Source organism: Carex rostrata, chromosome 19, assembly GCF_964058835.1.
Source record: "Carex rostrata chromosome 19, lpCarRost1.2, whole genome shotgun sequence".
In the NCBI taxonomy this organism is placed as follows: domain Eukaryota; kingdom Viridiplantae; phylum Streptophyta; class Magnoliopsida; order Poales; family Cyperaceae; genus Carex; species Carex rostrata.
This window is the reverse complement of record NC_135936.1, coordinates 4,840,497-4,855,404: the sequence shown is the minus strand read 5'-3', so window position 1 is coordinate 4,855,404 and position 14,908 is coordinate 4,840,497. Positions and strand designations below refer to the sequence as shown.

The window sequence follows — 14,908 nt, the reverse complement described above, 5'->3', positions numbered from 1 at the left end:
TAATTACGCCATTTGGGAAAACCCAAGTACCATAATAAATTCATCCTTTTAAAATTCTGTCAAGCCCATAAATACCAAGGTCCAAGCCTTGTTCTAGTTTATTAATAAATTAGAAAATAGGCCCGGTTGAACCCCAAAGCCCAAATGCCATTTTATAAAAGGGCCTAAGCCCTAACCAATTTTCAGCCAAACCAACCAACCAAAAGGGCCAAGCCCAAAACATAAACTTTTCACCTTGGCCACTTAGATTTTAAATAATGCCACAAAGGCCTACATTTTTTCACATTCAACCCCAATTTTTCCTTAAATTACAAATTGGTCCCTGTCAGTTCAAGTACTGGTAAAAACAGATCAACACCGTACCAGAATATACACTGGACTAACACTGTTGGGTTTCGGGGGTGCCAAAACCCATGGAGGCTTAAGCTGCAGAAAGACCGTAAAATAAAAATTTTACTTCTAACTTAAGTCAAGGATTAAACGGGGTATGTCAGGAAACTTTCCAAGGCAGTCCATCTTCAGTATTCATTTGGCATCAAAACCCAATTTAATCATTTTTCAGATCTACTCCATGATTGATTTCTAAAAATTAAATCTATTTAACAATTAAATAAATTAATATAACATTTATACCTCATTTCCAAATTCATATTGGAATGCAGACCGAGCGAGAAGAGCGACTCAGGGAATGACTTGTTTTGGAGCACTAGACGTCTGATGCCTCTATCGGTTATCCACTAGGACTAACCAGAGAGCAGTTTATTTCTTTTGTCAGAAATACCATAAACCGCGGGATTCTGTAAAAACATTATTCACCGAGAGAAGATGAAAACATGTAAACACGAATCTGCAGTTATTCAAATTCACTAATAAGCAAAACTGAAATACCATGAAATTCAAGAAAATACTATTCACCGATCGCACAAATATACTTCCCAACAACCCGCAAGATTATATGTGGATTACGTATAACTTCCTTTTCTAACCTGAAACACTGTTTGGAAGAGAAACCGAGAAAGAGAGAAAATACTGATTCGATTCGACACGAAACGATACGAGTGAATTAGTGGTTTCTCTCTCTACCCCTCCACCCTTATTTATAGGCATTTGTGGCAGTTGCCAAGTTACCAAAATGCCCTCAGTGGATAAGAATGATGACATGTCATGTGGATAAGGATGATGACATGTCATGTGGCCCGAATTCAATTAACATCCATATAATTATTCTGAAAAATTATATTTATTGCGGTTGTTGTTTCGGTAACTTTTATATAACGTATCGAGTACGTTTATAAATTAACCTTTTGTTTTTGCTTTGCCATTTTTACATGACATTTATAATTTAATTATATCACTTACCCAATAGAATATGTGTTATGTTGGTAAATATAATTAAAACTGTTCTAACGTCTATAATCATAGGAGGCACCTGGCAGAATGCACTATGACCATCCAATTACACAGATGATACTGTACTGTACAATACCATGATCCAGTAAACTATTTTACTCGTGTCAGTTCTTCTATCTCATAGCTATCAGATCAGTTTCAAGGTAGGTGTGTGTCATCCTTCCTAACTTAATTTTTTCTTGATCTTGAGCAGATTATCAAATATGATTACTCTTGTAATCAAACTGCTAGCAGATAATCTTACTCTACCAAGGGGCCCAGTGATGCTATAACTCGTATAGAAATACGAGGAACAATAGTACTTTTGGTAAACCATCACTTTCTCAGCATAAGCGATGTATATCGAAGAGCTACCGTTATAGCTACTTTTTACGGATAGCGTTAGGTAACAATCACACATACACATATCTTAGTAGGAAATATAAATACCTCATACTATAGAACTTAACACTGAATGAAAGCATTAATGACACAAACACAATTCTATTTAATGTTTCATTCGGGGTCTGTCAAATATCATGTTCCTGGAACATGTATCTATGTGATTAAAATGACATCTCTTGTCAGTGGTTTGTAAAACTTAACCATCTTTTAATATACATACTAACCTTGTAGCGGTTAATTAGTGTTCCTGCTAATTACCCCGGTTAGAGACTTTTAATAATATATATCATCTATATTATAAAGTCTCACAATTCCAGTCATTGACTCGAAATGATTCATAAATGCAATAATACTCAAGGCAACAAAATAATAGTTTATTAATCATCCAATTCATGAACAAAACATATATGATAATTTATCGTATTATTAACTTCTAGATTATTACAAACTAACACAATCGTGATATTACTTCTTGATATCAATCTTGAAGTGTATCTAGTTGGAATGTCGCAGATGTTGCTGAGTCCTATTCAGGCAATAGGTCTTCTCTTGGGTAGGTTCTTTTTGTTGTTTTAAGATCTGTCACTCTACTTCTTGTATGGTTCTTTTATATAATGGAAGAGCATTCATGCCTATTTTTCCAAAATAAAAAAATACAAAACTGCTCAACTTTTGATTTCTACAAAAAAAAAAAAAAAAAATTCGAATCTTAGACCTCTTACACAAAGTACATTAAGTTCTTATTTTCTTGTCATTTTTAATTATGCATCTATATGAGTTATAATTTGTACGTTCCTTCATACTATTTTCCTTTTAGCATGGATGAAGATCGAAGTTCTTAAATCATTTTAGTGCATACTAAATTTCGAACAATCCAACCTACAAGTGAAAGATAACATCTTAATTAATATATAGTTAAATATTAGTTAAATCTTCATTTTTTTTTTGCCAAAGTGGCAAAATATCCATCTATTTCATTATGAAACAGTTCATACAAAACATCCAAAATATAGTGCTAAAATAAAACCTAACAGCTAATAGACTAACATGAACAACCAACATGAAAATACAAGATTCAGAGGAAGAACATGAATATGCAAGGATGGACCTCTCAAGCTACCTGAGAGATAGGGCTAACTCTAGCATGTCTGAATCTTCAATTTCTAGCACCTCATCCAACCATATGACTAAATGACGTGCTCTACTGGATCTAGTTATGATAGTTTCTAAATTTCATAATTTCCTTCCCAACGAAGGGCATGTCATATAGTCATGGTAGCTTTTTTGGTCGCTTAATATTTTCGAACATTAATTCCTTTATGAGGATTAAGAACCCTCCTTTAGCTTATTTTTGCCCGAACTTTAATCTCTTGTCCAGATCTTAAGGCACACATACCCCTAGATTAAGTCTGTCCGAATCTTAAGGCACCCAGACCATGAATTAAGACAACTAATCATAAGCTCCTTAGCACGGATTAAGATTTAATCCTACTTGTATTGTCATTCTACAATGCTTCTCCTAGTCCTAGACCTTATTGTCTTCCTTTAACAGTTTAATTCTTCCAAACATGAATTTCTTAGATCCGATTAAAATCATCTCTTTTAGACTCATTTTTGTCCGGAATTTTAATCTATGTATGTACCTTAAGACACCTTTAGCGTTAGATTAAGTCTCATTAATCTCTATTTATGAATTAAGACAATTAAACATTAATTCTTTAAGCATGAATTCGAATTTAATTCTTTAAGCATGAATTCGAATTTAATTCTACTTTTGTTGTGGGATAACCTCATTAAAACTCAAATATAACAAAGATTTTGATTAAAAAAGAGAGGCAAAATCAGACATCTATAATTTTAACTTTCTAAGTGGATTGTGATTACCAAAATAACAATTGGATAATGAAATGGAATTATGGAAAACACTAATTGGATAAAGAAAGCTATCAAAAATAGAATAAAAGAGCAGTTTTGTTGGACCCTACAGGACTGGGCTTGAAATCGCTATATTGGGCTTATCCGGGGCCCAAGGGCCGAGGTCATGGGTTGTTTTTGAACTTTTCATTTTCCCCCTTTTATTTACACAAATAATTGGTTGCTACACGTGTAAAAATATATTGCAAAAGCCAGACTTTCAGAAGTCATTCGGTTGACTTGTCCTTGTCATGACCGTGGCTCTCCCTCTTAAAAATATTAAACGTCGCTTTAAGAGTAGAAGTCACAAAAACTTGTACCAATTAAAATCAACCTTTTACAATGTTTTGGGAGACTATTCAACTAGATATAATTACATTAATACAGCAACCCACCAAGCATACGCCACAATTTCTTTAACTAACAGAAACAAACATATATATGTACAAATATTACTAATTTTAATTGTACATAAATGTTTACATAACTGAGCAGGCGTTAGGTTTATCATCACTGAAGAGAGAGCGAGTCCTGTCGCCGACTAACAGAAACAAACATATATATGTACAAATATTACTAATTTTAATTGTACATAAATGTTTACATAACTGAGCAGGCGTTAGGGTTATCATCACTGAAGAGATAGCGAGTCCTGTCGCTGACTAGTGTGGGTGCCACACCATGGTTGTACCCAGGCAACTGATAGTTGTCATATCCATGCACACGATAATTGTACGAGTTCAGCTCGCCATTGATCACCTTGCGGTGCGCTGGTACGGAATGGTACTGGTAATAGTACTCAGGGTGGTGAGGATGTTGCGCTGGGTTGGTGGGATATAGGCACAGCACAGCCCTCTTCCCACATTTCCTAACGGTCTTCAGGATCTTTTTCTGATCAATCGATCCTGTTACCCTCACCTTCTGATTTCTTCTATCTACATCCACTTGCTGTACTCCTGTAATTAATGAGAATTTTTTTGCAATTTTCAGTTGAGTAAAACAAACAGTATATGTAAGTCAGGTGAAAAGGGGACCCTTATAATTAATTACCAGTTTACAGCCCATCTCTGGTACTGAAATCAAATATATCAACTTAATTAACACTGCACATACCTTTCAGCTTTAGCAGGGATTTCCTTATTTTGCTCTCGCATTCTGCGCAATCAACACTCACCGAAACTTCGATAGCCTGCATGTCAATCATGAAATTTAGATCATAACTAGAGAAATAAATTTTGTGACACAAAAAAGTTAGAAAGGATTACAGTCATGGGGAATCCTGCTCTCTCTATTCTTTTTTCAGTTACTTTGTGAGTGAGTCACTCTAGCAAGGAATGATTATTGGAACTAATACATATATATATATACACAAAGGAAGATACGGAATCTAGTAGTGGAAATTTAAAAGTCGGAGAAGAAACTAATTAAATATTTGGGCCTAGGTCAATGCGGTCAACAAAATAATTACAAGAAAATGTTTTGCAGTTATATCCTCAATAGTTTTGTATTTTCCAACTGTTCAAGTACATGTAAATTCTTTACAACAAAATGCACCTTCAGGAGATGATATATATCAGTTGCTATGATTTTCTCAATTAATCATGCTTAATTGTTCTTTTATTTTTTTGTCGAAAGCAGAAACTTATTGACTAAAGCAATTTTCCTTGTATATATAAACTCTTTATTAATTTTAATATATAATTAAATGATGACAGCTGGTCTTTTCTGAAAAAAAGAAAGAAAATAATATTACATTAAGTTAAAGCCGTTAAGGACTTTTATTATTATTATTATTTTGACAGATTGAAAGAATCTACAATTACGTAAGCAAACCATTTTGAAAATCATATTTTTGCTCATCTTCATTAAAGGAACCTTCTGCCCACTTCATATGCAAATCAAACTAAAAATCCAACGAGTATTTAAATTGTTTCGGTGTGTATCGGTAGATGATAAGGGCAAATTAAAAATTTTTTAACTCACCAAGTGCAAGAAAAATATAAATATATTATATTTGACAGTCACCAATTATATTAGAAAAAAAAGCACCACCATGACGCAATTTGCATTGCATCAACACGGGTGTGTGTGCCCCACTGGAAATAAATCTGCTACGATCCTAAGGGGATTGTAAGGTCCTATGATTCTAAATTCAACCTTTCATTTGTTTTGAGATTCGTGCACAAAAACAATTTTTATAGAGATTCGTACAGATCAAAAAAATAAAAGGTTGGATTTAGAATAGTAGGACCCTACAATTCCCTTGAGATCGTAGCAGATTTATTTCCGTGCCCCAACTAGTTGCTTCCCTCAACTTGGAGGCCAAGTAGATAATTTTTTTTTTATAATAGTGGCATTAATGCCACCTGTTTCAATAGAAACCAATAGTCCTACAATATAGAGTTCCATTTGCAAAAAATAAAGACCAAACTTTAGTCTAAAGATCATTCCAACTGTGAAGTAGTCAGATGATATCTAAAGCACCACTGACTAAAGGATTACAGCAGAAATAGTGCCGCGGCACATTAAGAAGCAAAACATTAGAATTCAGTTTTGAGGTTATCTAAGGACTAAAACATCTAGAATGCAGCAGGATAGTTTTGAGGTTATCTAAGAACTAAAACAATTTTGAGGTTATCTAAGGCCAAGTAGATAATTAATAGTAATAGCAGGGAATTTTTGAACCATACAATTTAGACCTTTCAATTCGGATCGGACTTTCATAACTGATCTACATTGATTTCTAATTTTTTTTTTAATGAAAACTAAACTAGTTCACCTACTTCCATTGTGTTCTAGAAGTCAGAATTCATACGAGGAGAGTTTCAATATCTCATGTTTTTCATAACACAATTATATCTTATATTTTATATCTTTGTTTTTAAAGTTCAAACTGTTTATCCGAACCACTCAGCATGATATTCATACTAATATTTGTTTGGGGATTAAATTTTATAATTTTTGAAATTTTTTTTTACAATTTTTTAAGATAGGTACAAAATTAGTTTCCAAAACATTAAAAAACAATGAATTTTTACCTATCTAAAAAATAGGAATGTTTTTTTTTCAAAAATTATAAAATTTGGTCTCCAAACATATTTTAATATTATGTTAAGCAGTTAGAATCAACAGTTTGAACTTTGAAAACGAAAATATAAAATATGAGACATGACGAGGTCTCAAAACTTCAGTTGGAGTTTCTGATTTTATGGTCCGTTAATTATTAATCAATAAATTTTATATTACAATATAAACATTCTAAAATTAGTATCAATATTATAAAAAAAAAATTACAAAGTCAACAAAAAAATTAAAGCTCCAAATATATTTTTAATTTTGTTTGAGAAATTTGAAAAAATAAAGCGGTACCTCTGACAAATGACAGCGGTATCACAATCCGAGATTTTGAAAATTTGGGATTATGTTTGAATTTTCAAACTTTTTTTTGTAGCTTATGGATAAAAATTTCGGTTAAACAACGAATATACTTTTATTGTACTATAGGACCAGTGGTCCATCTTTGATCGAGTAAAACGAAATTTTTTTTATAAACCATAATTAAAAAAAAAATTTATGAAACCAACATGATTATTTTTTTTTTTAAAAAACATAAAAACCGAAATGTTATTTCGGTCCCAGGTATTTTTACACATTTTTAACGTATTTTTTTTCTCGAAATCTGTGAAAACAGTTAGACCGAAATTCCATTTCGATCTAAAAAAATGGAACCGAAATATCATTTCAGTTCTTATAATTTTTGTAAAAAAATAATAATAATCATATTGGTTTCATAAAAAACTTTTTTTCTAATTATGGTTTATAAAAAAAACTCGAGTAAAACAGTTTATCCTCCAGCAGCTTTCACTGCTTGCTCACTCATTAAACTTGCTTTCTTTTACAAGTCCTACTGACTGTCCAATTGAAAGTTTGGATCAATTTCACTTAACATTGAAAGAGAAATTTCAATAAAAATAACTGCTTGTTTTGTCCAAGCCATCCAACTGATGACGCTATTAGAAAAGGAATTTAATGAAATAAATTCCAGTCTATGGAACTACTTATGCGCTAAATTTAGTAATTGGTTGAAAGAAATCATAGTAAATACCACTTGATTTGATGGGTATATATTTTAATTTTAACCTATCAGAATATATTGCCTCTCTTTTAAGCAAGCAAACTTGATTGGGAAGACAAATTACACCAGATTATGTTAACTTAATGAATCCTGTTGAGTTGCCCAAGATAAAGGCCATTATTAAGGAGATATATTAGAAGTGTGGTTAGTGTTATAAAATAAAGATGAACAAGCATAAACAAAATAGAGAGGAAAAGATGACAATCTCTTTATTCATACATTTCTCATGCATATACAATACAATATTACAATGCCTCTATTTATAGGCTACAAATTGTAAATGAAAACCAAACAAATAATAAATGGAGAAATGAATTCCAATAGTAGTGGGCATCAATATGCATGGAGTAGTGGGGAAATAAATTGAGGGTTAATATGAGAGTTACAATATGAATGACATCCACACATTTAATATTTATTCATAACACTCCCCCTTGGATGTCAATTATATAAGAATATGCCTCATTAAAACCTTACTAGGAAAAACCCTATGGGATAAAAACCTAGTGAAAGAAAAAGAGTACAATATTCTTCTAAATACGCAGCTACATCCTTACCAGGAAAACCCAGTGGGAAAAACCATGGTTAAGGAAAATATAGTGCATATTAACTCCCCCTCGTGACAGCATCAATCAAGATCTTTAAGTCGGCGAACTCCAATATTACGAACTAGTTTTTCGAATATTCCAATAGGGTGTGCCTTAGTGAATAAATCTGCTGGATTTTTCACTTGAATGGATTTGCTGAACATTAATAACATTATTCTTTTCGAGATCATATGTGAAAAAGAATTTTGGTGAAATATGTTTTGTTCTATCTCCTTTAATGTATCATTCCTTTCATTGAGCAATACATATAATATTATATTCATATATGATCTTCGGGATCATTTCTCTAAAAGACAATCTACATGTCTGACGAATGTGTTGAATCACAGATCTTAACCAAACACATACTTGACTTGCTTTTGTGTATTGCTAAATTTTCTCATAGGTAGCGAAATATATGTTTATTTATATGTCAATATCTTCGCGTGAGAGAAGAACTATATCTTGCTAATAAATTTACTATAAATGATATATCATGTATTGTATGCCCATCAAGATAAGTGCTCATATTGCACTAAGATATGGTACTTCAGGACCAAATAGTTCTTCATCATTTTCTCGAGGTCTAAATGATCTTTATTCACATATAATGATCTTACAACCATCGGAGTGCTTAATGAATGTTATTTATCCTTATAAAATTATTTCAGCACTCTTGCAATATAATTTTCTTGATGCATAAAAAATATCATTTTTAAATGTTCAATTTGCAATCCAATGCAAAATTTTGTTCTTCCAAGATCTTTCATCTCAAATTCTTCATTTAAATAATTTATTCTTTTGGAAGCTCTTCAGGAGTTCCAATGATACTTAGATCGTCAACATAAACTGCATTTATAATAAAATCATTTCTATATCTTTTCATGAAAATACATGGACAGGTCGTATGATTCTTATAGCCATGTTTCAATAAATATTCACTTAAATGATTATAGCATATGCGTCCATATTGCTTTAATCGATATACAAATTTATTCAATTTAACTGAATAATGTTCTCGAGAACCTAAATTACATGCTTCAAGCATCTTAAATCCTTTAGAGATTTTCATATAAATATCATTATCAAGCGAGCCATTTTAATAGGCTGTAACAATATCCATTAGGTGCAAATTAAGTCCTTGATGAACTGCCAGACTAATTATATATCAAAAAGTTGTTGCATCCACCACATATGAGTATATCTCAAAATTTCACCTTTCTCATTTTATTTTCTCATAAATATTCATTTATATCCTACTGGTTTTATACCTTGAGGTACAAGGACTACAGGTCCAAAAACTTCTCATTTTTCAAGAGAGTTTAACTCTACCTCAACTGCACCTTTCTATTTTGGCCAATCATTTCTTTGTCGACATTCTTTAATAGACTTCTAGTCATGATCCTCAATATTTATTATGTTTAGCGCTATATTAAACAAAAATATTATTGATATCAATTTCATCTCGATTCCATCTTATTTCATCCATGATATAATTTATCGAGATCTCATTATTTTCATAAATTTCAGATACCTGAGTTTCTGCTGGAACTCCAATATTACTTATAATTTTATTCTCTTCTGGAGTTTTATCTGAAATTATCATATCCTCGACTTGACCATTTTCATTATTTGCTCCTTTTCTTTTTGGAGGATTTTTATATTTTTAATCTTTGGAACCGATTGTTTTTCCACGCTTCATGCGTGTTATAATTAGTCTGTCCAACAGGGACACCGACTTTAATTGGAGCATTAGCAGCTGGTACATGTGATTTGGTCACGTTCTTTGAGTTTGTGAATGTGTCTGGCAATTGATTCACTAACCTTTGCAAATTAATTATCTTTTGAACATTTAGTTCACATTCTTTAGTACGAGAATCAAAATAAGACAATGATAATTCATACTAATATTTTTTTTTCAGCTGATAGTTTTCTCCCCCTAAAGTTGGAAATTTTTATTCATCAAAATCACAACCGGCAAAATTAGTCATTAATTAATCTCCCATCAATGGTTCTAGATACTCTATTATATATGGAGATTCAAATTCAATATAAATTCTCAACTTTCTTTGATATCTCATTTTAGTGCATTGTGGTGGAGCAATTATAACATATACCGCACATTCAAAAATTCTTATATGAGAAATATTAGGTATGTGACCAAAAACCAATTATAAGGGGAAGCTTTATAATAGCTAGTTGGCATGATGCAAATTAATTTTGTTGTATGTAAAATATCATATCTTCTTTTTATATACGAACATCTACAGGATGTTCAACATTAATTTCGATATTGTCTAGACGTATTTTCATAATTGAATAATCATAAAATTATGATCTTTAATCAAATCTATTGAGCAAGTAATTTCGCAAACGCCAGGTTGCGATTTGATAATAAACATACATGTGACCATCTTGTTGATGCATCAATTAAAATCATAATATTTTCAAATGGTTCACATGTTGGATATAATGTTCCACAAATATCATATTGTATACGTTCTAGAAATAAAACCAACACAAAGAAAAAATTCATCAAATTAAAGAATCTTCTAGTTCTTTGATGAATGTTCATAATAATTATCTATTATTTTTCGCATCACTATTGATCCGGAATGGTCCAACCGGTCATGCCAAACTATAAATATATTCTTGTATGTAAATTTCTGGTTTACAATAACATGTGTTTCAATTGTACTAATATATGTGTAGTACAAGCCGGAGGAAAACATAGACATTTTTTTTTTCAATATGCATTTTTATCTGATATTATGCTAGTAATATAAAGATATTCAATATTTTCTTCATTGGTTGTCTCAATATGATACTTAAAAGGATATAATGCATCATCAATATAAATTTGTGTTCCTCCATGTAACAAGAAGGTTGCTCTTCCGGAGCCTTCAATCAATTTTGTACTACCGGCAATAGTGCCAACATTAGCTTCTTGTATTACTAAATAAAAAAAAAAATTATATTTTTAAGGATGATATGAGTTGTTGCACTGTCGGCGAAACATATATCTTCATTATTGACAAATAAAAAAAAAATCATTCCTCAATGAAAAAATATAAATAAAAAAATAACTCTCCAACAATATAGTTAGACTTGTATATAAAAAGAAACGTAATAAATATCACTTCAACAATAATTAAGATTAATCTATTTTAAACATTTCACTTCTAATTTTTTTTAGTGATGTTTGATATATGTCAGCAATATATTTTGCATATGACAGGTCCGTCGACGTACGACAGGTACGTGACTAATGAGCTTTACCATCATAAATTATCTTGTTTGCTATTCTGTCATTTTTCTCATTCTTTTTGTTCATTATTTTTCCACTTCTAGTTGTAATTCTTTTTGTTCATTTATTTTTCCACAATAATGTGTCTTTTCTTCATTACCACGTCCATATATAATAGTTTGTCCATCATATTATTTTCCACTTCTGGTGGAATTTTATTTTGTTCAACCATAACAAGACAAGAAATATACTCTAAATATTTCTAGAAATCTTCTTCAGAAAGATTTAAAAAATATATATATATATGAACATCACATTAATTTTATTTAAATTTTCTTCAGGAAAATTTGTTAAAATCTTCTTAATATTTGTTGAAACTTCTTCGGGAAGATCAAAATTTTAGAATTGTTCTTCAAATCTTCTTCCAGAAGATTGAATTATTAAAAAAAAATATGAATATTATGACAGAATGACTTTTATATATATATAGAGAGAGAGAGATGGCTTCCGGCCAATTGAATATTAATAAGAATATTAATGCGAATTTCAATAGGCTTCGGGCCAATTTTCAATTGAATTAGCTTTGGACCAAAACTATGCCATTAAGTATATGCCACTATTATGACATCAATTAAAATTGAATTCCTCATTAATGAATATTGATTAGAGGTGAATTGGCTTCGGACCATTATACAAATTGACTTTATATTTGATAATGGCCAAAATAGCTTCGGACTATTGATAAAATTGAGAAGAAAAAAAAAACATATGACTTTGGTCCATTTTACAAAATTAAGAATTTTCCTAATATCTCTTGAAATCTTCTTCAAAAAAATTAAATAAAAATATGAACATCATATAAAATTTGTACATCATATAAATCTTCTTCCGGAAGATTAAAAAAATTATAGTATCACAAAAATATTAAATAAGCTAAATAATATTCAATACTATAAAAAGAAAATTATTAAAAAAAATATTGCACAAAAGAAAAAAACATTAATATAGAATGGATTTTTTTTTTCTGAATGTTACGTTTCACCCTCTATTTTTATACGATTTTTTTTTTTTTTAAGGATACGTTTCTGGAGAGAGGAGCACTTGCATGATATATTCAAAACTTTTAGAAAAATTGCTATACTGGACTTTTAAAAATATAATAATGATAATAAAGATAAATAAAATCGGTGCACATTATAAATTTATGATTAATTTTATAATTGAACTTCGGACCAATTGATAAAATTGTTGAAATGGCTTCGGGCCAATTTCATTAACATAATTTATATTCATATGGCTTTGAGCCATTAATTAACATAATAATATAATTAGATGGCTTCGGGCCATTTCATTAATATAATTTATGTTTAACACAAAATATTGTAAAAAGATAACATAATATTATCATAATATAATATAAAAGGTAACATAATTAAATAATAAAAAAATATTACCTTGAATCTTCAAATAGTAGAGCTCTCGTGCTGATAACGTGTTATAAAATAAAGATGAACAAGCATAAACAAAATAGAGAGGAAAAGATGACAATCTCTTTATTCATACATTTCTCATGCATATACAATACAATATTACAATGCCTCTATTTATAGGCTACAAATTGTAAATGAAAACCAAACAAATAATAAATGGAGAAATGAATTCCAATAGTAGTGGGCATCAATATGCATGGAGTAGTGGGGAAATAAATTGAGGGTTAATATGAGAGTTACAATATGAATGACATCCACACATTTAATATTTATTCATAACAGTTAGAATTATTGTTTTTGTTTTAAGGCTAGTTGTTAGAATTATTGTTACATTCACAGTTTCACCCGGAAAGAAGTAGAGACATCACAAAATAAAACAATTGTTTAATATTCCGTGAATCTTCTTCGTGAAATAAACGAATACTAGAAAAACCTAGTACTTAACGAACCATAACAAAAGTTATATTCGAATCAAAATAGCATCTAAAAAGTCTAAGATTGATTTTGAGTTATCTTTACACTTTAGAAAAATGTATATAAGAAAATAAGTGCATACTGCATAGCATCTGCATTGGTACCTTTTTCCTATTGCTAAATCCGGTACTTTCTAATTTAATTTCTGGTTTGTACGGTGATTGTTTATTTAACAATTGTTGAAAATAAATGCTTAATAAAAAATTCTTTTTCAAAGATGAGTTGATGAATTGTTTAATTCTTATTAGTTAAAATCTTATGCGCTCTCTCTCTTTCTGCGGTAAATGTGTAAAGAAATTTGATTGATTGTACCGATGTAGGGAATTGAAAGCGGATGATTGTTTAATTTCTAAACTTTTTCTGTCAGTAATTTAGAAGTCAATTTTAATTGTTGGAATGAAGATAGAGTAGTGTATAGGGAATGAGTTGCTTAATATGAACAAGATATATAATAAAGAGAAATAGTTTGTGGTTCTTTTGTATTATTAATTAACTTTTCCTTTCTTTTTGGCTTCCATTTGTTCTAATAGGGCTATGATTGTTTGAAAGAAAAAACAAAATATAGAAACATAGCAAGCAGAAAAAAAAAAAAATTCATTTTTGTGTATGGCATCAGAGAAATAAAAAAACGACATGTTTGTAATAAATAGGATAAGAAAAAACATACACAAACTTATTTTCTTTTACCACAACGGTCTTAAGCAGTTAATTAATAATTTTATTATTCTTACATAACACACTCGAAAAAAAGAATGATCATTGCATTTGTTTTGATGTGCTGAACGAAAAATATAAAAATTGCGAGCGTCATGTTTTCGAAATCGTATAGGCAGTAACATAATTTTTTGAATAGAAAGGCAGACATATTGTTCTTCGTTGATAATTATGGGCAGAATGATTAATTTATTGAAAATTAATCAGCGCCATCAGATCATCATCAAATGGTTTAGAATTGAGTAAAAGGACCTTTAAACTCGGCAAGACAACGGGCTGGATGCTGAGGGAAGTGTGCTCACAATTTTCTTTTTTATAAAACCATCATAAAAAAAAAATCCAAACCCAATTTGATTGTTTAATTTTTTTAGAAAAAATATCAATACCGAAAATCAAATTCGGTATCCAAAACCAATTTGATTGTTTAATTTTTTTTTAGAAAAATTATCAATACCGGAAATCAATATCGAACCATAGTCACAAGATTCACGAATAATTCATTTTTTTTTTGTAATGGCGAACCGAATGCCGAATTATTTGGTTGACCGAATTA

General features: G+C 30.3%; 1 protein-coding gene across 1 annotated transcript; it reads right to left on the bottom strand.

Moving 5' to 3' along the window:
* Positions 1-4,024: 4,024 nt before the first annotated feature.
* LOC144571698 (heavy metal-associated isoprenylated plant protein 28-like) lies at positions 4,025-5,093 on the bottom strand. The gene is made up of 3 exons (XM_078321060.1): positions 4,974-5,093; positions 4,822-4,897; positions 4,025-4,664 (listed from the first exon to the last, which is right to left on the bottom strand). The coding sequence occupies exons 1-3, from the start codon at positions 4,977-4,979 to the stop codon at positions 4,309-4,311; spliced, it is 438 nt and encodes a 145-aa protein (XP_078177186.1). The 5' UTR covers positions 4,980-5,093; the 3' UTR covers positions 4,025-4,308.
* Between the last annotated feature and the right edge of the window lie 9,815 nt (positions 5,094-14,908).

Bases quoted from the DNA above. Each gene is read 5' to 3' on its own strand.
- LOC144571698 (XM_078321060.1), bottom strand. The intron at 4,665-4,821 runs GTATGTGCAGTG...CATTAATTACAG, and splicing joins ATCCCTGCTAAAGCTGAAAG to GAGTACAGCAAGTGGATGTA.